At 42.4% G+C, this 26,043-nt stretch overlaps 1 protein-coding gene across 1 annotated transcript in view; it reads left to right on the plus strand.

Annotated features, from left to right (window-relative positions):
- LOC141283190 (exostosin-1) overlaps positions 1–26,043 on the plus strand; it is a 370,248-nt gene that overhangs the window by 332,584 nt on the left and 11,621 nt on the right. Inside the window, 2 exon segments of the mRNA XM_073816472.1 lie at positions 11,570–11,659; positions 22,379–22,539. Of these exon segments, the coding sequence (XP_073672573.1) occupies positions 11,570–11,659; positions 22,379–22,539 (251 nt within the window).

Raw genomic sequence — 26,043 nt, forward strand, 5'->3', positions numbered from 1 at the left:
AGGGCTGTCATGTTGACCGAGTCCAGCTCCACACCGAGAAAAGAGATCCTCTGCACTGGGGAGAGTTCGCTCTTTTCTTGGTTGACTTGAAGGCCCAGATGGCCGAGGTGCTGAAGCACAAGGTCCCTCTGTTCGCACAACAGGTCTCGCGAGTGAGCTATGAGAAGCCAGTCGTCAAGATAGTTGAGGATGCGAAGGCCCGACTGCCAAAGAGGGGTTAGGGCTGCCTCCGTGACTTTGGTGAAGACGCGGGGAGAGAGGGACAGGCCAAATGGAAGTACTTTGTACTGATACGCTCGACCTTCGAAGGTAAACCGTAGAAAGGGTCTGTGACGAGGAAGGATCGAGACGTGAAAGTACGCGTCCTTCAGGTCAATGGCTGAAAACCAATCCTGGGGACGAATGCAGGTTAGCATGCGTTTCGTCGTGAGCATCTTGAACGGCAGCCTGAGGAGGGACCGATTAAGAGCTCTGAGATCCAGGATGGGTCTTAACCCACCGCTCTTTTTGGGCACGATGAAGTAGGGACTGTAGAACCCTGACTTCATCTCGGCTGGAGGGACTGGCTCGATTGCATCCTTCGCCAGTAGGACTGCAACCTCCGCACGCAGGACAGCGGCATGCGTGTCCGAACGGACAGTAGTGAAAAGGACGCCTCTGTACCTGGGTGGACGCCTGGCGAATTGAATCGCATAGCCGAGACGTACCGTCCATATCAACCACCGCGAGGGGCTGGGAAGCTGAAGCCAAGCCTCCAGCCGGTTCGCTAGCGGTATCAAGGGAACATTGACCGACGTGACCGTGGTGGGGCAGTCTGGAGAGGGAAGGGGACTATCCCCAAAGAACGAAGGGTTCTGGGGGAGAGTCTGGCTGCGAAAAGCAGTGCTTACCTTCTTCCCTGGTTCCCGCGCTGGCTATATCAGGCTCCGAGTCCGGTTCCGAGGAGTGTAAGTGCTGCTCGAAAGGGGAACTCAGGGCCGAGGCCCCAGAGGTGAGGAAATTAGCTCTTTCTGTGAAAAGGTGGGTACCGCCGACCCGTGGGCTGATATTAGAGTACACAGAGGCTCCCGGCCCTCCACCGGGAGTGGGGACGTTGATGTCACTGTCCCCCAAAGAGCAATCTCCATCACCTCTGGGTTGCCCGCGTCAGGGATGTTTTGCAGCTTTCTTGCGAGTACTTTTGGCTGGTCCCTGAGAGGCGGGCGGCGCCGCTCTCCTGCGGCCAGCTCTGCGCCGGGCTGCCAGCCTGGCTTCATGGACCTCGGCGGGAGTAGGAGCTGGGGTTGTTTTTGGAGCCGCAGGGGGGCACCCTCGGCGACGGGCAGGCGGAGGCGGGGCCACTGGCGGCGGAATGGTAGCTTTGCGGCGGGGCAGGATGTGTTTAATGGCCTCAGTCTGCTTCTAGACTGCTGAGAACTGTTGGGCGAAGTCCTCGACAGTGTCGCCGAATAGGCCACTCTGGGAGATGGGAGCGTCGAGAAAGCGAGCTTTGTCGGCGTCTGCCATCTGAGCCAGATTAAGCCATAGGTCTCACTCCTGAACCATAGCCATGGACATCACCTGACCAAGAGACCGTGCCGTGACCTTCATCGCCCGGAGGGCGAAGTCGGTGGCGGCACGGAGTTCCTGCATCATCTCTTGATCGGGACCACCCTGGTGCAGCTGTTTTAGTGCCTGCACCTGGTAGACCTGTAAGGTGGCCATGGCATGCAGGGCGGAAGCAGCCTGTCCAGCAGCGCGATACACGCGGCCCGCGAGAGCGGACGAACGCTCACACGGTCTGGAGGGTAGATGCGGCCGGTCCCGCCAGGTGGCAGCGCCACGCGGGCATAAATGCACCGCGATAGCGCGCTCAACCTGGGGAACCAACTCATATCCCCGGGCTGCCCCCCGGGTGGCGAGGGAGGAGGAGCTGGGGCGTAGGCGAGATGAAAAAGGCGCCCGCCATGTTCTAATCAGCTCCTCATGCACCTCCGGAAAGAATGGAACGGGGGAAGGGCGCGGCGGTACCGCAGACGCCCCCCTCAGGAACCAATCACCAAGCCTAGAGGGATCGGCCAGGGCGTATGAGACACCTCCAGCCCGATCCCCCTGGCGGCTCGGAGGAGCATCACCGACAGCTCAGCGTCCATGTCAGACAGGACAGCAACCACAGAGGGGCGCTGGCCCGCCGAGATGTCCGCTTCATCGTCGGACTCTCCCTCTGATGCTGCGACAGACATCTCTTCCTCCGGTGGAGCGCCAAAGGAGATGGTCAGCCTGGACTCCGGGGAAGCATACTGCTCTAGCCACTCGACGGGGCCACGCTGAGGTGCAGACGGCCACGGGGCTTTGGAGGCCGTCGGTACGTACTGCACGGTGACTCGTAAGTCCCCCTGGTGCCGGGAGCCGTCTTACAAAAGAACGGCAGTTCTACCAGAAAGACTCGGGAGAATTCATACTATACCGATTACGTTTATGTAGAAGCTCAGCAAGCAATCAGGTTCTTTGGCGTAGGCCCCGTTCGTAACTCGCGTTCAGAGGGTACGGAAACAGCGAATCCCGCCTGAAGACGAAGGCGGGGGCACCGCTCACCCCCCGCGGAGTCAGGAAGGGGCCAACTGGTGATGGTGTGGATTGAGGAACGACAATCTGAGTCTTCATGAAGGAGGGGATAGCCTGATTGATAGTGATGTGGTAAATAGAGGGATGACCCAGCTTGGTGGAGTAGAGGAGTTGGAGGAAGATTCCATCTTGGTGGAGGTGGGGAGGATGGAGGTGCTGGAGCGACAGCATCTGCGAACTCAGACATGGTAAGCGCTACCCTTTAAAGCTACAGTAAATTATATGATTGGGAGATGAGGAGGTAATTAGTGACGCGACCGATTGAGTCTTCCTGGCAGAACTTGCGCTAGCTTCATTTCTTCAGCGTGACCATGGTCATGCGTTCACAGTGAACGCACGAACCATCCGTAAACGCTGCCTCAGCATGCTCTCGGCCCAGGCATGTGAGGCAGTGTTCATGTCCGTCCTCAGAGGTGAGGAAACTGCCACATCCAGCAGCGCACGGCCGGAAAACCATTCTGAAAATAACGTTTTTACACAGCCGTGAGAAATTGCTCTTTCAGTCCCGGTCTGCCCAGGGAGGAAACCGCGGCACATTGTGCACTCAGTGGGGCTTGCTCACTGGAGAGCAGGAGGCTTTTTGATGGCCGTGAAAACGGCCGCCCGCAGGATCCCGCTGACGGCTGCCAAACACTCTTTTAGAACTCTTTCAGATGGCAGCACGTCAGCGGAGAAGAGCTCTTGTAGGCAGGAACGTAGTTTTTTTTTTTGTTGTTGTTGTTGAAGGCTCGAGCGATCAGAGAGGCTCTGAAGCAAAAATCTGAATGACTGGCTGCATGCCGCCATCTTATATACCCGTATGTACGGGGCGTGGCTTGGCATGCAAATGCCACTCGCCAATTTTTATTGGCCTTTTGAATAAGGCTCAGAGATGATTAGACTCTCAAGCGAGTTCCCATATGTAACTTCATAGTGAAACGACTGAAGGGGAACTGTGGTTTATCACACCTGAGTTCAGTTTCTCTAGCCACACCCAGGTCTGATTGCTGCCACACCACACAGCAATCAGTAAATCACTTAAATAGGACTTGCCTGACAAAGTGAAGTAGACCAAAAGATCCTCAAAAGCTCATGTTGAAATCCAAAGAAATTCAGAAACAAATGAGAAAGAAAGTAAATGAGATCTAACAGTCTGGAAAAGGTTATAAAACCATTTCTAAAGCTTTGGGACTCCAGCGAACCACAGTGAGAGCCATTATGTGGTACAGTGGTGAACCTTCCCAGGAGTGGCAGGCCGACCAAAATTACCCCAAGAGCGCAGCGACGACTCATCCAAGAGGTCACAAAAGACCCCACAACAACATCTAAAGAACTGCAGGCCTCTCTTGCCTCAGTTAAGGTCATTGTTCATGACTCCACCATAAGAAAGAGACTGGGCAAAAATGGCAGAACACATATTGATGATCTTTTGGGAAAATACTCTGTGGACTGACAAGACAAAAGTTTAACTTTTTGGAAGGTGTGTGTCCCATTACATCTGGCATAAAAGTAACACAGCATTTCAGAAAAAGAACATCATACCAACAGTAAAATATGGTGGTGGTAGAGGGTGGTCTGGGGCTGTTTTGCTGCTTCTGGACCTGGAAGACTTGCTGTGATAAATGGAACCATGAATTCTGGTGTCTACCAAAAAATCCTGAAGGATAATGTTCGGCCATCTGTTTGTGACCTCAAGCTGAAGCGAACTTGGGTTCTGCAGCAGGACAATGATCCAAAACACACCAGCAAATCCACCTCTGAATGGCTGAAGAAAAACAAAATAAAGACTTTGGAGTGGCCTAGTCAAAGTACTGACCTGAATCCTACTGAGATGTTGTGGCATGACCTTAAAATGGCAGTTCATGTTCGAAAACCCTCCAATGTGGCTGAATTACAAAAATTCTGCCAAGATGAGTGGGCCAAAATTCCTGCACAGCGCTGTAACAGACTCATTGCTAGTTATCGCAAACACTTGATTGCAGTTGTTGCTGCTAAGGGTGGCCCAACCAGTTATTAGGTTAGGGGGCAAACGCTTTTTCACACAGGGCCATGTGGGTTTGGATTTTGTTTCTTCATAATAAAAAAAAAACTTAATTCAAAAACTGCATGTTTTGTTTACTTGTGTTATCTTTGATTAATATTTAAATTTGTTTGATGATCTAAAACATTAGTGTGACAAACATGCAAAAAAAATAAAAAATCAGCCACCCACACCACTGTACACTTTTATTTTTTATTCTGTGGCAGCTTTTTACTCACAATTCTTTTTTTATCTCACAATTGTGAGTTACAAAATGTGCAATAAAGACTGTTCTTTTCACAACTGCGAGGTTATATCTTGCAATTCTTAGTTCATAAAAAGTCAGAGTTGTGAGATGTTAACTCGTAACTTGTAATTACGTATCTATGTCCATGGTGGAAATACGCTTCCATAGTTTTAGCACTAAAATCAACACAGAACAACCACACTGAAGAGCCAATATAATGTTATGGATAAAACATAACTACTCAATTAACAAAAAATTAATATATTTAATCACAGTCATTAATTATTTTCACAAAAACAACAAACTTGAATGGTAAATTGAAATCCTAATTAAATGGATCTTTTCCTCCATATTGTGATGAGTATAACACATTATGTACGAGTAAAACTGAAAAAAAAGTAGGACTTGGTTCTATCCATGTGTTGTTAATTGAGGCAGATCTGAATCCAAGATTACAGTAAATTATAAAAAATTATGCAAATGAAATGATTGGAGAGAACATTGAGTTATGACATTTTGATTAGGAATTATAAGGTGGAAAAAAATGAATGTTCATGTTAAGATAGATGCATTTGGAAAATATTAATTCATGCTGCCTTAAACCAAATACCCTAATTTACATAACTTGAACAGTAATAGTAAAGGGACACAAATCTGTAAATATTTTTTTTTTATTATATATTTAAATGAACCATTCAAACAAGCCCCTTCACTGGAATGATTTACTGTAGACATTTCCAATTTGCTACATTCACGCAGGTGAGTATGTTTGAACATTCCCTTAGGTTGTTGTGCTATGCTGCTACCAGTTTGAAGGAGTTTCCTGCTGCTGCTGCTGCTGTTGTTGTTACTGCCATGCTATAAAAAATATAGTTAATTTAGTAGTGTCTTTACTCAGACTTTTGTGGGAAAAGTTATAAATAGATTTACATAAAATAAGGTGTATTTGCATCATAATGACTTAATTTAAATACACATGGCACAGAGGTAAACCAGTGAAGAAAGCTACTGGCTAAACTGGATTTTAGCATTGTTTTACTTAGCGGCAGTGCTTAAATTAGCATGCTAAATGGTGTGCTTTAACTGTTTGCATAGTAAAACCCTGTCTTACAGCACTACTGACATGCTGTGAAGTCTTTAGTGTCATAACTCTATATAGTGTCATAAGCGCTACATGTATAAAACGCTTTCCATTCCATTCTATTGAACTCCATCCAGCAGTTTTTCACGTCTTATGTGAATGCCCCTTAAGAATTGTGTCTAATCAGGGCAGGGGCGTAGCAGCCAATTTAAAAGTGGGGGGGACAGTATGGTCATGTGACCCAAAGGTGGTGTTCATACAGTATAATAAATTCTGTTCACAAGAGCAACAAGATTTGAAGCTCATGGCAGACGCCCAAGAGATTTGCGCTGTAATTGGCTAAATGTTAGTTCACTCAAATCTAAGTAACAAATCAGAGACCAGGGGCGGAAATATTGGCGCTAGGTCAAAAAAAGTGTGGTGGACAGAATCACCTGTTTCTAAAAGTGAGGGGGACGTGTCCGCCCCGTCCCCCCCGGTTGCTACGCCCCTGAATCAGGGTCAGGTGAACCTGAAACCCATGTCTGAGGGCTTCTATAAAACTAGTGTCTATTTTTAAAAATATGTAATATTGACCATCTCTAAAATATATATAATGCAAGAAAAGAGGCAAGGAAACAGAGAGAGACAGTAAAGGGCAGACAGTCCCTTTGGAAGATTATGTGAGCTTTACAGTTAAATAAAGCGTGTCTTGAGGGAAAAGGAGTGATATCAGAGGAAGGAGCCATGTGTCAACAAAGACAGCTGGCCTCCCAGATAACTACATAGTCCTTTGCAGAACCCCTACATATATGAGAGAAGACTCAGAATGATAAATGCAGTGATATGCATATATTACATGCTGCAGTCACAGCATCTCTGACATATAATAATGCATATTTTTTTAAGTAATGCACATAGAATGGAAGTCAATAGGGCTGGGCTATATTATATAATTCACTATAATACACAAAGTATGTTTTATATCCCTTATTGTTCCCATCTAAACCAAAATTAATTTTAAAAAGTTTAAAACATGACATTGTGATTCAATTTTGTATGCATTAATGATTTACACGGCTTGCACACATTTAATATCTTTACTAATGATGAAAACTCAGCAGTCAATTGATTCTATTCCGTTTTACTCTGAATCTATATTTGCTCCTATGGTGGGTCAGAGCTTGTTTTGCTAATGAGAATACAAGTACCCCAGGTCCAGAGATGTAGAGTTATTATGATTTAAAAAATCAGTCTTTTTTTCACATGAACAGTTTTATTAATTATTCAGAGGTATTAATGAAGAGTCAATACTGTAATTAGGTTTGAACCTCCCCTGTAGCCTCCATTTACTGTAATGGATTAAAACAGTGTCATCCTAATGGTGCGGCAGATCGATTGTGGGAAATAGTGATTTTTAAGCTTTCGCTAAAAGATATCAGAAATGTTCATTTCTACTGTGCTCTGTTAATTAAAGACAGTTGGACTCACAGTAGGTTATTTGCATAGTTTGAGTCAAGACCCAGACTAGGATTAGATATTTTTAAGGCCAGATCAAGACTAATAACTTGGTCTTCCACTAAGACAAATTTCCCTTTCTGCTGATGTCACTAAGGCAGCTAATTGGCTATTGTTAACCATTGGACACACAGGTTACACACACTTATTTGAGATAATATACCATGTGATTTCTTCCTCTTTACTACTAGTTATAGCATGAAATAAACATGAAAGACATTAGAGTTGTCTCAACCATGGAGAGACAATTATACACCAAAGTCCACTGACATTAATCTAGCTCTCCTGTTTGGGTTGTTTGTCAGACAAAATGGTGAATTTGGCTTTATGATCGGTCAGATCGCTTGTCAATCAAACTCCTGCCGAAGGGTGAAATCCCTACATTCCAGAAGCTGTTTTACTCGGATAAACATCACAATAGAGATGAAAAGACTATCGCAACTTCCATTCCATCCTGGCTTTAAACTAATTTCAAAATTTGGTCCTCCTCAATTTTGAATGCTTGTTTATAGTCAGGTTTGATGACTTGTGATTTAAAGTGATTTAAAGTTTTCTTTTGTGGAAGATACACTATATGGACAAAAGTATTGGGATAAATTACTGATTTCAGGTGTGTCAATCAGATCCATTGCCACAGGTGTACAAAAGCACCTAACCATGCAGTCTGCAAAACTGCATTATGCTACAAACGTGTAAAAAAAAAAAAGCGTGCTCAGTGAATTTAAGCATTGTACTGCGATAGGATGCCACCCTAACAATAAGTCAGTTTTTCACATGAACAGTGTTATTAGTTATTCAGAGGTATTAATGAAGTGTCAATACTGTAATTAGGTTTAAACCTCCCCTGTAGCCTCCATTTACTGCAATGGATTAAAACAGTGTCATCCTAATGGTGCGGCAGAATGATTGTGGCAAATAGTGATTTTAAGCTTTTGCTAAATGATATCAGAAATGTTAATTTCTACTGTGCTCTGTTAATTAAAGGCATAGTTTGAGTCAAGACCTAGACTAGGATTAGACCTTCCAAGTCAACTTCCACTAAATCAAATTTCCCTTTCTGCTGATGTCACTAAGGCCGTGCAGCTAATTGGCTAATGTTAACCAACACAGGTTACACACACTTACTTACTTACACAAACACATACTAAACCTAAAACAAAAAACACTTAATAATAGCATGAAATAAACATGAATGAACATTAGAGTTGTCTCAACCACGGAGAGACAATTATACATCAAAGTTCACTGACATTAATCTAACTCTCCTGTTGCGTTGTTTGTCAGACAAAACGGTGGATTCAGCATTATGATTGGTCAGATCACTGTGAAATTTCAGTCCTGATAGAGATTCCACGGTCAACTAGAAAGGTGATATTATTAGAAAGTAAAAGTGTTTAGGAACAGCAGACTGTGAGAGACCATGTACAGAGTACAGCGATATACAGAGTGGGTTCACATGCTGAGACACATGGTGCGTAAAAGTCGCCAACACTCTGCTGATCCCATAGTTGAGAAATTAATGGAATGGGTTTCCATGGCTGAGCAGCTGCATGCAAGCCTCATATTACATTAAGTACAATGGCAAGCATTGGAAGTAGTCATGTAAAGCACGCCACAACTGGACTCTGATGCAATGGAAACATTTTGTGGGGTCTGGGTTTGGCAGATGCCAGAAGAACATTACCTGCCTGGCAGCATTGTGTGAACTGTAAAGTTTGGATGAGAAGAGAAAATGGTATGAGGACGTTTTTCAGGGGTTTGGGTAGGCATCTTAATTCCACTGAAGGGAATGCTTCAGCTTGTCAAGACATTTTGGACAATGCTGTGCTTCCAATATTGTGAGAACAGTTTGGGGAAGGTCCTTTTCTGTTCCCTTCTCACACAAAGCACAAATCAAGGTCCATAAAGACATGTTTGAATGAGTTCAGTGTGGAAGAACTTGACTGGCCCACACAGAGCCCTGACCTCAAACCCATCCAACACCTTTGGGATGAACTGGAATGGAGATTGTGAGCCAGGCTTTCTCATCCAAAATCAGTGCTTGACCTCACAAGTGCTCAACTGGATAACAGGGCAAAACATTCCACAGAAACACTTCAAAATCTTGTCGAATCTCTTCCCAGAAAAGTTAAAGTTGTTATGGCTGTAAAGAGAGAACCGACTCCATGTTAATGTTTATGTATTTATAATGCCATTGTCCATACAATGGAAGTTAATGGTTACCAAAACTGTTTAGTTACAAGCATACTTTTTTTTTTAAATATCATCTTTTGTATTCCACAAAAAAAGAAACCCATACAGGTTAGAAAATAACATCAGGGTCAATAAATGATGACAGGGTTTTACAAAACTTGCTGTCAGCTGGTTTTCAGACAAAACTCTGCTGACTGGTTTGGATACTAGACAAAACAAATTTCCTCCAAAGGGATCTGATAAAGAGACTAATCCCGTATTCCTGGTGTACAGATTTGATCTAACATTTTTGCCGTATGTTGACACTATCTAACATTTGTCAACAGACTCTAACATTTCTAGACATAATTTGTCAGTTTTTTATCTTGAGACTTTTTACAACATGTTATGTCATCATCTCTCTGGAGCACTGTGGCAGTGATGAATGGCTAATCACAGGGGGAATGATGGGTGAACACAGCTCCCCTTCTCTCTATCACTGATATCACAAAGTCACACTGTTCGCTAAACATGTCTTGCTACGACAGTGTTCTGTGGCCAGTCAACCTCTCAACGGCTTGGCAGTATAAACAGGACCTTCAGAGAAAATCTGTAAGATATTTGAAGACCAAATCCAATGCCATGCTGACTTCCCTTTTGCTGGGATAAATAATCTGTTCTCAGTACTTTTGACTGTCTGGCACACAGTCATTCGATTAGATCTCAAAAATGGGGTGCAGGTCAATCTGATATTATGTTATTGATGTCAAAGGCTATACATTCTAAACCTAAGTCTACAACTCTGACAATAAATTAGGCAGATGTCAACCTGAACAGGTTGCAGTTGGGAACTGTGTTGGGTCACCTTTGAAAAGGGGAGTAGAAATGTGTGTTGACTTTGTAGTCAGAATACCAGTCCAGCTTTAATGAGTACTGATTATTTTATTGACGTTACTTTGAAAGCATTAGTAGGATTTACAGTTATGCTGCAGTAGTGTACATGTTTATTTGCCTCAAACAAAACTCTGAAAATAAAGATTCTATTCATTCATCCACAAACTAGTTTGTACCTTGCAACAAGACTTTGTTTCTCACCACATAAAAACTTGTGCCCTAACCCTTGGAAATCACAGTCAATAGTCTATGGTGTAATAGTATATAATGTATAGTGGGCTGTAACCATTTCTTCTTTCATAAAATAGTCATTTCTAGGGCCAAATGGCTTATCCAATGGGCATTTGCACCCTGAGAGACTACAAACATATGACTTGACACTGGTATACATATACAAATACATCCCTGCTGAAAAAAAAAAAAAAAGCTAAAACCAGCCTAACCTGGTTAGTTGGTTTTAGCTGGTCAACCAGGCTGGTTTTAGCTTGTCATAGCTGGTCAGCAGGCTGGTTTTAGAGGGGTTTTGGCCACTTTCCCAGCCTAGTCAGGCTGGTCAGGCTGGCCTTAGCTGGTCAGGCTGGGAGACCACCAGCTAAAACCAGCTACCTCCAGCTTAAACCAACTAAGACCAGCCAACCAGCCTAGGCTGGTTTTAGCTGGGGGGGTTTTCAGCAGTAATATGCAGAACATGTACGCAATTCACCAACACCACACTACACTTCAGCAATCCACAATTAAACTGAATTATCAATGACCTCAAATGGCATAAAAGTTTCACTACACCTTTTTATTTTTTTATTTAATGTCCTTTTTCTCTCCGCAAGGTGTAAATTAGCATATTGTACTTTGGCAGATGTTCAACTATTGTGACTTTCACTTGATGAACAGATAAGACACAAACAGATGTCATTGGCGATGTAGGCGATGATTGACAAGGATGTGTCAAAGTAAAGTTTCATTAAAAAAATGCATTGTTATTTCTGAACAAATCCAAAACTAAATGTGTACATTTAATTCATGTGTAAACTAATTTCAATCAGAATCTCACAGAATGTCACTTCCTGTTTCCCCTCAGACAATGAGTGGCCGTTTTTTCCCTCATCACGCTATCAAAACTGATGCAGTTCTCAGTCTGGACGAGGACTCGGTTCTGTCCACCAATGAGGTGAGAGATCACACATTCATTCATTCATTTATTCATTCATCATAATAAATGGAAAACAAATGGAAAGGAATATCATATAGGCTGTTATCATTTTGAAATAGCACTTTTCACATGAAGTGCAAAGAAAACAGAACTAATTTCAGTTGAGTTTGATTTTAGCATGTTTGCTATCCTAACATAGCAATTCTTCAGTGGTCTCTTTCTCACTTGCAAACAAACCTTCGCTCTCCTAGTCTCCCAGTTCTTTTGTCCTGTCCTTTTTCACCTCATTATTTTGTCTCTTTTATTCAGTGGTATTTGTGATGCTGTATGTATTGTCCATTTCTGGCTTATTTTGTGTTTGTTCTGCACTTTGTTAATGTCAATTCTCTGTCTTCATTTTCCCTGAGAGAAGAGATGATATTTGCACACTGCAGCATCAGCAGCCTGCTGGGCTCATTTTTAATTGCTCTCAGCTGTATAATTTAATCAGACAATAATATGTGCTAGACAAAGAGAAAGAAAAGGAGAGACAATGAAATAGAACATCTCTAATCAGATGTCCAAATCACAAAAAAAAAAAAAAAAAAAAAAAAAAAAATGCTGGTGAGAGGTAGGCCTGTGTCCTTCTCAAAATCTGGTGAATTCTGACTTTCTAAATGTCACTTTTCTCTAGTACATTATTGGCGGGTAACTCTTTATTTTACGGTCTCTTAACTATTTGCTTACTAGCATGCATATTACTAAAATATTAGGCCTTATTAGTACTAATTAAACACCTAATAATGTCTTATTCTACATGACCTTATTCTATATCCCTAATCCTACCTAATACCTAAACTTAACAACTACCTACCTAACTATTAATAAGAAGCAAATTAGGAATTTATTGAGGAAAAATTCATAGTTAATAGTAAATAAGTGTTCCCTATTTTAATGTGTTACCTATTGGCTATTATTGTAATGATGCTTTCATTTGCTGCTTTGTATTTTAAATTTAGCTGTGTTTAAATTCCTGCTTAATAATGATGCCCTAATGAAGGTTGCAGGCCTGAAACATTGTATTAAATTATGATTTGAAGTTATAGCTGTGTGTAGAATTCATATATTTTTGTTTGATTTGCTGCTGTTTAATCCTACACACTGGCTTATATGAGGGATTTCATTTATATTTTTATAATTTCTGACTTGTAAAATGGTATTAAAAGCAACTCAAGACACAAATGATTGCACTAAATACATTATAACTTTGGTTAATTTTCTTTTTTATGTGTAGTCTTTTTTGCCATTGTCCTTGGAAGTACTTATGGATGCCAATTTTTCGTCACTGAATTTTTAAAAAAGGTTATTGCAACTTTTTTTTCAGAATTGTGAGATATGAACTCGCAATTCTCCTCAGAACTGGACTTTATATCTCGCAATTGCAAGTTTGGTAACACTTTATAATACGTTCAGTTGTAAGTCTTTTATAAGTGATTAGTTAATGATGAAATAATCATTTACAAAACATTCACAAATGATTAATAAGTGATATGCTAACAATTTGTGTATGTTTTGTTAATTCATTTACAAGTCATTTACAAGTTAATTTACAAGTAATTAGTTAATGATGAACTAATTATTTACAAAACTGTCACGATGCAGGCAGGAACACACGAACAACGACGTAAAAGACGTATGTTTAATAAATCCAACGGAATACAGGCAGACACAGGAACACCAGGGGAAAACATCCATATAACATTAAAGACCGACAAGAGTACTGTGAAAACACACACCTTAAATAGACAGACTAATTACAAACACAGGTGCAGACAATAAGGGAGAAACTAAAAACACTCAGAACTGCGGGGGAAAATGGGAAAAACCAACAAGAAAGTCCGGGGGTGTGACATTACCTCCCCCTCCCGGAAGGCACGTCCTCGTGCCGACAAACAGACAAAAGGAAACAGTACAAAGTCTTAGGAGGGGGCTTAGGTGGAGGACGGACTCCCGGGAGGAGGACACAAGATGGAGTCCAGGGTGGTGATGGAGGGAGGAGCCAAGGAGGTGACAGAAAGGGGCTGGAGCAGGAGGAGCCAGGTGGGACCCAGAACTCAGCCATGATGGAGTTCCAAGGTGGAGCCGATGGAGGGAGGAGCCATGGTGGAGGAGAGGCTGACGACTCCATGGGGCCGACCGATGGAGGCGGAGCAGGTGGTGGGAGAGCCCGATGCGGAGACGGAAAGCCGAAGATCTTGGGTGACACCGCGGATCCGGAGGGCCAAGGCGGAACCCAAGGCTCTGGCGACCAAGGCGGAGATGGAGATCCGGAGGTCCGCGGCAGAGCCGGAGCGACAGAGGGCCGAGGCTGTGCCCGCGGGAGGGAGGAGTTCCAACGAGCCGGTGGGACGGAGCGACGAGGCACAGCCGGAGGAGTATAGTCCAGAGGCGAAGGTGGGGCGACGACTGACCAGGGCGGAGCCGGAGGGACGATGGAGCCCGGTGGAGCTGGTGGACCGACGGGCGACAGCGGAGACAAGGGAGCAGAGAGCCGGGGTGGAGCCACAGGGTCGGAGGGCCGAGGCGGAGTCCAGGACTCTGAGGCTGGAGGCGATGGCGAGGGATCCTCCAGCCATGACACCGATGGAGATTGGCAGACCCGCGGCGAACCCACCGCACAGATGGTGGGCTGAGGGTGAGCAAGGGGACAGAGAGCAGACAACGGGGATTCATGAAGGCTGGGCGGAACCAGCGGTGACTCTGGATGGCTGGGCGGAACCAGCGGAGATTCAGGCTTAGGCAGAAGAGGGAGGGTGGGAGGGAAATCCAGGCAGATGGGTATTTCCGTGAAACAGTCAATTAAGTCCCCAGAGTGCTCTTGCTCACCCCCAGTGGCGGTGCAGTGGACGGGGCTCTCTACAGCCCTCTCTTGCTCCACGAAGCACTCCACCGTCGCGGATGTAATGGCCGGCTCACGCACCTGATCAGCAGTTTTGACCCCGTCGGCACTCCATACTGCTGTCGCTCCGGGCTCGGGCTTTCCGTCTGTGAAGGGCTCATAATCCGCGGGTCGGGGTGGCTGGCTGGGCTCTGGGTCCGGATTGGCACTGGCGAGATGCTCCTTGGAACAGGCGGGGAACGCGGGTCTGCTTCTCGCCAGTGTCCACTCCACAAATGCGGCGAAATCCGCTCGAGGGCCATCCTCGGACGACGGCGCTCTGCACGACGCGTTGAGGCTAGCGTCATAGAACGTACAGAGCGCGTCGTCCGGGTAGCTGGTGGTGTTTGCTACAAGCTGGAACATGAATGTGTAACCCTCGAGCGGTAAATCCCCCTGCTTCAGCCAGAGGAGGATGAATTCAGGACGGAGGAAGGAATCCATGGGGGAAAACACTGCGGAAACAAAAAGACTGAAAAACTGAATGATAAACAAAACGGGGTGGAATACGCAAAAAAAAACTGTTTCGGTCGGTCTTTCTGTCACGATGTAGGCAGGAACACACGAACAACGACGTAAATAAAAGACGTATATTTAATAAATCCAACGGAATACAGGCAGACACAGGAACACCAGGGGAAAACATCCATATAACATTAAAGACTGACAAGAGTACTGGGAAAACACACACCTTAAATAGACAGACTAATTACAAACACAGGTGCAGACAATAAGGGAGAAACCAAAAACACTCAGAACTGCGGGGGAAAATGGGAAAAACCAACAAGAAAGTCCGGGGGTGTGACAAAAACATGACTATGTGTTTATAAATTATTAATAAGTGATATGCTCATTATTGTAAGTAATATTTAATGATTTATCTGTCGTAAATTATCTTAAAAAATGGCATATCATAAAATAATTAAACAGATCCTTAGTAAATGGTTAAAAAATTACTAGTTAACCCCTTAACTGTCACCCCCATTTTCTAAAATAGGCGTGAAAGTGCACTATCCAAACTTAAATTGTTGTAATTCATGAACACTTTGGATCTAAGGTAGGTCTCTATCAGCAGATTATTGCAGAAGCAGAATTTTAAAATAAATAAAGTATTAACAAATTACAGAAGTTTAAATTTACTGTAAAGAAAATACACTGTACATTTTTTATTATATTTTATATAAAATACATATTTTACATAACAGGTTTTACCCTAAATTTGATATCAGTTTAAAGTCTTACATCTAAATATGTTATTCCAAATTTGAAGTTGATAAGAAGCAAAAAATTGAGGTTCCTGTGAAAGTTTGTTTAGGGTGTTATAAAATACAAAATAACCTTATATAATTCATACACTACATGGTGCATAGTGCATTGGTGCATAAGTAAATAAGTGCAGAGTGTATAGTGCGTCATTTGGGGCGCAGCTCATGTTTGCCAAAGAAGACATCTTTACCCTCACCAGTCAGCCCTTACATTGCAGTACACACTACAAAGTATTCAAAAGCTGTTGTGTAAACCCATGAATATTTAATTTACAAATCTTTCTGCATCCCCTAATCTAAAGTGTAAACAATTCATCATTTGTAAATGTGTTACACGTCATTTGTAGATCTTTCTTACATGGTGTATATAAGGCATTTACAACACTTTCTGCATCCCCTAATCTAAAGTGTAAACTACTCATCAGTTGTAAATGTTTTACAAACCTGCCGGTTACAGGTTGTGTGGGTATCAGGTGAGTATACACACTGAGTGAAAGACCTTTGAAAAATGAGTAAAACATTTACAACTGATGAATTGTTTACACTTTAGATTAGGGGATGCAGAAAGATTTGTAAATGATTTATTCATGATGCGATCTTCAGTGAAGGATAAACATTTAAATGACTGATATTTTAATTATTTTTAAGTAACAAATAATATATTAACTAGTAACGTATTTGTCACAGTCAGGCGGGTTGAGGAGTGAAGATGGACGAGGAGAACCGGAGTAACTGAATAATTGAAGTTTATTAAATAAAACACTGCAAAATGAAGAAATAAACAAAACCGGGAGCAGGAAATGAGCACATGACAAAACAAACGGAAGTAACATATACATTGACCGACAAACGGGGTGTGCAAACACAGACTCTTAAATACACTGAAAAACAAGGCGTGGTCACAAACAAGCTAACAAGATGACGAGGGGGAAATACAAATATGGGCATGGATGGAACAAAAACACTAAACCAAAAGGGGGAGCAAATGGGACAAACCAAAAGTACTGGAAACAGAGGGGGGAAAACGCTAGGAAAACCAGAACAGGACAAAACACAGACAAAATCCTCACAGTATTAACCACTTTCCAAGGATCTGTTTGATTATTTCATGATATGCTATTTTTTTAAGATAACTTACGACAGATTTGTAAATTGTTAGCATATTACTTAATAACCATTTGTGAACGTATAATCATGTTTTGTAAATTATTAGTTCATCATTATCTAATCACTTGTAAATGATTTACAACTTAATCTAAAAATCATATAAAAATACAAACATAATATCACTTATTAATCATTTATGAATGCATAGTCATGTTTTGTAAATGATTACTTCATCATTAACGAATTACTTGTAAATTACTTGTAAATTAATTAACAAAACATACATAAATTGTTAGCCTATCACTTATTAAGCATTTATGAATGTCTTGCAAATCATTATTTTATCATTAACTAACCACTTATAAATGACTTACAACTGAACGTTATTATAAAGTGTTACCGCAAGTTTATATCTCACAATTCTGAGAAAAAAGTCAGAATTGCGAGATACAAAGTCGCAATTGCAAGAAAAAAAGTCAGAATTGCGAGGTTATATCTCACAATTATGACTTTATTTCTCACAATTCTGAGTTTATATCTCACAATTCTGAGGAAAAAAAGTCAGAATTGCAAGATACAAAGCTGCAATTACGAGAAAAAAAGTCAGAATTGCGAGATACATAGTCGCAATTGCAAGAAAAAAAACTGTTCTCACAATTCTGAGAAAAATAGAAAAAAAAGCTCTAAAGAAAAAAAAAGTTGTAAACTCGAAATTGCGAGAAAAAAAAGGCAGAATTATGTGATAAAAGGTCGCAATTACCTTTTTTAAATTTTTATTTATTGGCGGAAACTGGCTTCCATACGTTTCCATACTTTTCGTAGTAAGCTTGATGAGAACAATGACATGACAGAAAGGGACACACATTTTAAAAGTTTAATGAACTATGTCCTTTAGATTAATAGTTTCAAAGGCCTGAATGAGATTCCAGTTTCCCAGCAAATTGGCCAAATCCGGAGTAATTATTATTTAAAAGGATTATAAATGTGTAGTTAACAACTATCATTCCTCGAGCTATGATATGCAAATGGTGGCTGCAGTGCCAATTCAGAAAACATGGCTGCACCATCTGGCAAAGATGTTTCATGAAATGTGAAGAATTCTGGGATTTATTTATTCTCAAAACAGACAGAGTGCTTTGATGATAAGGGTGTCGTAGGTCTAAGTTTGATTAAGGCAGAGATGATCCAAGGGCCAGGAAGGATTTGTTGGCAACGCAATTCTCCAGAAGTTTACAGGGTGTGGTAAAAACAAAAGAAACACATTTTCAGCAGCTTTCCTGGCAGAATATATGAGAATATGAAGCTTGTTTGCAAATTCCTGGCAGAGGTTGGAGACAAAACAATGTGGGAATTAATCTGGTTATGGAATGTACAGTTAACTCCATTGCAATCGGATCTTGAAAGATTTTGTTGATCCTCTTTTATGGTGCAAGTTTTGAAAAGCTGCACCATTCAGCAGTAGAAGTTAGCGAAACAAATTTAAATCCCAAAGACTGATCTCTTACTGCTTCAGAGTTTAATGTTTAATTTAGTGTTACTTGACATGTCTTCTAATTGTTTGTGAAATTTACTAGCAATTTGAAAGTGCACTGGCTGTACTGCAATGTATGTTGTAAATTATAATCTACTTCAGAATAATATTTCAACTGTCAAATTTGGTGAGAATGTGTCCAATCAGATGGCTGGATGGGATCTAATTTCTCATTACATATGGCAAAGCTCTGTGTGTGTTTGAAACCTGCTATTCATAATTCATATACCGATGTTTTATTAACTGCACACAGTACATCTTTACCTCTGCCTGGCCAGAATATCCACTTAACTTTTATAGCGCTACAAGATTACAGAACCCGTATTACAAAAGTTTAATGAGTCTCGGTTTCAGTGGGGAAGCTCTTGTGGCTTTAAACAAATCCAGCAACATTTGGAGGAAAGCTTCCCCTCTTTTTGCACAGTTATCTGCCCCAGTTATTGCCCTTTAAGCATTTGAGAGGGTTTTAATTGAAAAGTGCTGAGAATGTGAGAATATGGCATATTTAGCAGTAGTTTCCATTTTTTTAAAGCTGTGCGGCGCTATGGCTCCACAGAATTGATAATTGCATTGTTTCGACTCATTAACTGGCTTATTAAAATGGGAAATGTAATATAGGGGTTGAGTTTTTTTTTGTGCGCCAAGCATCATTAGACTGTAGGCACATGTGCGGCATAACAGCGGCACAGTGGAGCCCATGGGTTATGATGTCTGTGCTGCAGTTAATGGCCTGAAGAATTGACCAGAAAGGGTAATAATTGTTATAGTACAATGACAGAGTAATATAAATTACAGCATTAATCTAGTGTTTGTGCATGTTTCTGCAGGTGAATTTGTGTCTTCATCTGTCCTATATTTGTTTTCCCATTTATCTTTATTGCACATCTGACCCTGTGAATGTGTGCTTATCAAGGAGGTTAGCATTCCCATTCATCTCAATGGCAGTTGCTTGGCTGGTGCATGATTCCTAAAATGCAGTTCTGACATCTATGCTTTTTTTGTTACAGATAATGTCCTTCAATCAGTTAATCTGCTCAAACCCAAAATATACTTTGGTTTGTACGCATACACTAGGTGCGTGACAAAAAATTTGTAATCTGCACAGTACAAGCACATGCACACTTTTTTTTTGCACTAATTAATTTGTCATATCTTCTGGAGAGAAAAAGATTAATCTTTCTAGCATAAATTTGTCAAGCACCTGTGTTGACGCTGGCTATCCTGGTGCAGGCCCCTTTCTAACAAATAACTGCAGGTTTTCATTCAGATCTGTGTCCATCCAATTAAAGGCACAATATAGGTATTGTATATTGCCGCTAGAGGTAGCATATTCAAAACAAACAAATAACCAAAGGCGTAGTTTGATGATGAGTTGTTGTCTTCATCCCCACAGCCGATGCAATCTGTCGGGACTCGGGCAAAAATCATGTTCATAGCTGAGCTAATGTATTAAATACTTATTAAGGTCACTATAGTATAAAGCAGAATGGGGCTGAAAGTCGTGGAAGCGAAATGAGGCCACTGGAGCGATTGCTAATAAAGGACAAGCATGATACATGCCTTGAAAGCAGCGAAGCTTATACTACAGTCAACTGCTTCCGCTCCTTCCAGTCATGCATATGTAGAAAAAAAATCGCTGTTTTATCATACTAGATACATTTGAGTGTGTTAAAAGATACATTTGGGATAATGTAAGTACACAAGTCGGCAAAATATATAACACTGTTCTAGTGGTTTTTGGATATTTTAATCAAAAAATCTTACATATTGTGGCTTTAATCTCAGCCTCAGACGTCATGCCCACAGACCATTGGCTGAAAGTCTGATGCATATATGGCACACAAATTGGAAATACTTTAGGAGTTTCGAAGTCGTCATCTGATTGGTTGAATTCTACAGTATTTTTGGGAGACGTGTGTGTCACGTTCTTTAACGTTCCACCTAGAAACTGCTGTAACGGCAAACCCTTCTTATGGATGAAGAAAGCCATCGTGTTTACAGCTGTGACAATAAGCACTTATCAGGATCAACTAGCTGCTGGATTTAAATATGTTAAACATGTAAAGTATGTGGCTTAAGGCCTAAATGTTTTGGACATTGAAAAATAAATACGATCTCAAGTTGCGTCAATCACGTTTGCACATTGCCTCCAAAACTTTCGTCATTAATAAAATCAGATCGGGTTCGATTTTCAGCATTTTTTGTATCTGTAGCGAGCATTTTAAGAGGTGTTTTAACAATTCAGAGCCACCATACAAGCAAACATCAAAATCCAGAACAGCAATTTTCAAGTTCATCCACTTCATCTCACGGCACAAAGCATTGTAGAGATCCTTACACACTGAGTTCACAGAAATTGGTGGTCTACTTTTTAATATGTGGCTCTAGTCTCACTAGCAAAGCATCAAACTGAGCCACTGACATCCTGAAGTCAACTTTGAGATAATCCCGCTGCTCCTTAATGAGGAGGGAAACTCTCCTTCCTTTCTGTATCTCAGTATTGGATGGACCCAATATTTCCTTTCTTTTTCTCCTTTTAAGACGCGAGAGGACAATAAAGTCATCCTCACTGCTTAAAGACTCCATTTAGTACTGTTTTGCGAATATTTTTGCAACTAATTAATTAATACGCATTGGACTCAGTGTGAAATATTTCTGTGCGTGGCGAATTTTTAAGATGACAAATATGAAAAAACGCATATGAACATTTCTGAATTTCTTTAAAATATGACCAAGAAATTTACACACCGGTCTGTTATTGTGGGGACATTTCTACGCCCCTAAACATGATGCAGCCAAATCAAAATGTGATTGGTGGATTTACCTGTCAGTCATATGGCCTCTTTGCTGGTCCTTGGCTATTCAAAGCAGCCAAGGTTTCTAGACCTTCTGCCGTCAGTCTGAAGGTCTGGCTATGTGAGACTACCATCCAATCAACAACCAATGGACTGAAGGCCCCACATCAATTACAAAAATTGACTGGTTTTACTACACATAAAACTACTTTGTTTGAAAGTGACGTGCTGAGAAATGTTACCATAATTTCAGGGACTGCACTTTAATATGCAGTTATCACCTTGCAGGAACATTGAACACTTTAGGTTCTTTTAACATTCTGCTAAATGAAATAAGAGAGCTAGACAATTAGTTAAACTCATTTGTGAGCCATTTGTGAGTTCTGTTCATCTCAGACCAAGTAGTCGTGACTCCACAAGATATTCATCTTTCCCACTCGCTCAAATCCATAATCAAGGTCCGGTACACAAAATGAATGGAGCAAATTTCAATGTGTCACCCACAATGCATTGCTGCAACGATGCGCCTTAAAGCCGTAATTCCTTAAGGCCACGTTATTTGCATGATGTCATAAATCTGGCTCCGAGACCGCTGCTAACGCAGCGATTAATCTATTGTAACATTAAGGGGGACGTTTGCAACCTTTTCCTCTGATTTGAGGGTTCATTTTTTAATGTGTGCGCACACTGAATTTGACAGAGCAAGAACTGCTCTCATCTCCTGCATGCAGACAAGTCAGTTGTGTTGACGCTGAAGCATGTCTGAAGGCATTAGAAAATCCAAGGCTAAATAAAGAGCCGAGTTAGAAAAGGCTTGTTCTCTTTTAGCTCTCATTGGCTCCTTTGATAATTTATCTCACTGAATGTGAGCCTGTGTCAGTTCTTTTAACAGACTATCAAAAGAGCTAATGTTGCTTTTGTTAATTATACTTCTTTAATCTCTTCTGATGAGTTCCTCAAGCAGTGTGTTCGCTTTGGTTTTATCTAAGCTTTAAGAGATAATGAAATTGAACATAATGCCTTTGTTCTTAAAGGAATAGTTAAAATCCGTCTTTATTTACTCACCTTCTGAAATAGCTATGCAATCAAAATTGTGCACTTCTGTCTTCTCTGGGTTTGCAGGTGGATTTTGCCTTCATCGTTTGGCAAAGTTTTCCAGATCGGATCGTAGGCTACCCAGCACGCAGCCATTACTGGGACAGTGGGAAGGGGAGGTGGGGTTATACCTCTAAATGGACCAATGAATACTCCATGGTGCTCACAGGAGCTGCGTTCTACCACAGGTAATCTCCAGACAACACAATACAACCTCAAGCATATTTGTTTTTCTTCTGTTGCAGTGTTTTTTTTTTTCTGTTGTGTTCTGCCTGTTTTTTCTTTTTCCCAACAAAACACATACTAAGTAGTTTGCCAGGTTACAATTAGCATTTATTTGCATTAAATTACCTAGCCAAGGGGTGTTTTCTTTTTTTTTTTTTTATGGCTGGGTAATATGGCCAAAAAATTATCACAATATTTTTTTCTATATGTCATTTTTATTTCTTTCAAGTTTAAAGGCAGATTTTTGCTCCAAAGTGAAAGATGTAGAAACGGGTTTGTGTAGCCTGATAATATTATTAATATTACATTTTTGTCTCTTAGAAATGCACATTGCTGAGTGACTTTTTTTTTTTTTTTTTTTTTTTTTACCATTAATTAACCATTGTTTTTCCATAGTAGCATATATATAGTTCATGATAACCACAGTTAAAACCACACATATAGCACCTCAATACCATGGTAAAAATATAACTATATGGTTTCTAGGTATCTGTATGAAAAACGGTAGTCTAAATATATTTAGTAAAATGCACAAATGCTATAGCTTAATGTTACAGGGAGTGAGAGGCAAGAGGCGAGCGGATCCATAAGCGAGCTTTTAATAGAAGGACGAAGCAGAAACATGGTCATACAGGCAGGGTCAAACAGGATAGCAGACAGGTATAGCAAAGGCGAAGCACAAGAAAGTCCGTGAGGCAGGCAATAGTCCAAACAGGGGCGAGCAAAGTCCGTAAAGGGTGATCCGAGAGAGAGGTCCAATAATCCGAGCGAAAGTCCAAAGCCGGGCGGGAGCAAAAAGCACGAGAGAACTAGGAAACTAGGGAGCTAGAAAACAGCAAAAACATCTATAACAATCCGTGACGTGCATAGGAAGGTCCGGGACTATATAGCGCTACTGATTGGCCACAGGTGTATGACGCAATCAGTACGGTAGAGAAGTGACAGTCTGTGTGTAGTGATACGGTGAATGTGACATCTGGTGGTGGGCGGTCCGCAGAGCACCAACCAGATTTGTGACATAGCCCCCCACCAAGGAGCGGCTTCCAGACGCTCCAACAAAGAAAACAAAAGAAAAGGAAAAAAAAAAGGGGTCCAGGGGAGCGGTGGGGGGGCCAGGAGACTGAGGCAGAACCGGCTGGGAAAAGGACCTCCAGAGCGAAGCCGGAGGGGGGGCAGAAGGCACAGCAGCCCTCCAGGGTGGAACAGGAGGCGGAGCAGCCCTCCAGGGCGGAACAGGAGGCGGAGCAGCCCTCCAGGGCGGAACAGGTACCCGCATCCTGGTCCGGAACCTGGGGAGAGCAGGGACAGAGGAAGCTAACAGAACAAGGGGAGAAACAAAGAGTTTATAGGGAGATGCCGCCTCCATAGGAGGTTCCACAGCCAAGGCTGACACCTCTGGAGGCATTGGCGCAGCCTCTCTGACCAAGGGGAGTTCTGGAACAAGCTTGTGACCAGGCGGGAGCTGGGGCGGAGCAGGAAGCCTCGTTATGGCCTGGGACGTGGTCTCAGGGATTGGCTTGTGAGCAGACGTGACCTCAGGAGCTGACTTGTGCGCAGACGTGTCGCGACGAGACTCTGAATAGACAGACGGGACGAGACTTGGCTCCGGACGATCAAACAAGACGAGACTTGGTGCTGAGTGGTCAGACGAAACGTGATTCGGTTTGTGAAATTCAGTTGTGATTTGACTTGACTCATGAAGATCAGCGAAAACTTGTCTTGGCTTATGAAGATCAGCAATGACTTGGCTTGGTTCAGGAACCACAGCGATAACGTGACTTGGCTCAGGAACGACAGCTGTGATGTGACTTGACTCAGGATCGACAGCTGTGATGTGACTTGACTCAGGATCGACAGCTGTGATGTGACTTGACTCAGGATCGACAGCTGTGATGTGACTTGACTCAGGAACGACAGCTGTGATGTGACTTGACTCAGGATCGACAGCTGTGATGTGACTTGACTCAGGATCGACAGCTGTGATGTGACTTGACTCAGGATCGACAGCTGTGATGTGACTTGACTCAGGAAACACAGTTTTAACTTGACTGGACTCAGGAAACACAGTTTTAACTTGACTTGCCTTGGAAACTTGACTTGACACAGGAAACACAGCTTTAACTTGACTGGACTCAGGAAACACAGCTTTAACTTGACTGGACTCAGGAAACACAGCTTTAACTTGACTGGACTCAGGGAACACAGCTTTAACTTGACTGGACTCAGGGAACACAGCTTTAACTTGACTGGACTCAGGAAACACAGTTTTAACTTTACTTGCCTTGGACACTTGACTTGACACAGGAAACACAGTTTTAACTTGACTGGACTCAGGAAACACAGCTTTAACTTGACTTGCCTTGGAAGCTTGACTGGACACTTGGATGGCAGTAGTGACGTGATGGGACCCCGCCTTAGTCGCCATCTTGCGAGCGCACATCGGCGCGGCCGCAATTTCTCGAGCGATCCAGGCGGGAATCGTGTTCGTGGCATCATGCTTCGGCATGACCGCCAATCTGCAAGTGGGGAGCGCGGTTGTCATAGCCGCGTTGTCGCGTTCCCTCTCTGCGACCCCCACGGTGCACGGCGAACCCACAAACAACAAGGCAAAGTTCATGAAAGCCGCCAGCGAAGAGCGCGGACCCTCGCGTCTCAGCCTCGCTTTTAACGGATCATTCATGCCATCACAAAATACTTCAATCTTTATACAGTCCGGGAGAGTGGAATAGTTTGAAATAGAGAGGAACTCACGGGTGTATTGATCCAATGTGCATGATCCTTGCTTAATTCTGCGTAAAGTCCTGTTTGTGTCCAAGTCAAATAACTGTTCGGGCGAAAAGCTGCTGGATCCTGTTGTGACGGATTGTTCTGTTACAGGGAGTGAGAGGCAAGAGGCGAGCGGATCCATAAGCGAGCTTTTAATAGAAGGACGAAGCAGAAACATGGTCATACAGGCAGGGTCAAACAGGATAGCAGACAGGTATAGCAAAGGCGAAGCACAAGAAAGTCCGTGAGGCAGGCAATAGTCCAAACAGGGGCGAGCAATGTCCGTAAAGGGTGATCCGAGAGAGAGGTCCAATAATCCGAGCGAAAGTCCAAAGCCGGGCGGGAGCAAAAAGCACGAGAGAACTAGGAAACTAGGGAGCTAGAAAACAGCAAAAACATCTATAACAATCCGTGACGTGCATAGGAAGGTCCGGGACTATATAGCGCTACTGATTGGCCACAGGTGTATGACGCAATCAGTACGGTAGAGAAGTGACAGTCTGTGTGTAGTGATACGGTGAATGTGACATCTGGTGGTGGGCGGTCCGCAGAGCACCAACCAGATTTGTGACACTTAATCACAAAAATACTGTAATTATATTCCATAACTCCTTTAATACATTTATTACATGTCTACATTAATAATAATAATATAAAATGTAATACGAAAAACATTACATACATTCCTGACACAAAACCAT

Source organism: Garra rufa, chromosome 13, assembly GCF_049309525.1.
Source record: "Garra rufa chromosome 13, GarRuf1.0, whole genome shotgun sequence".
NCBI classification, from domain to species: domain Eukaryota; kingdom Metazoa; phylum Chordata; class Actinopteri; order Cypriniformes; family Cyprinidae; genus Garra; species Garra rufa.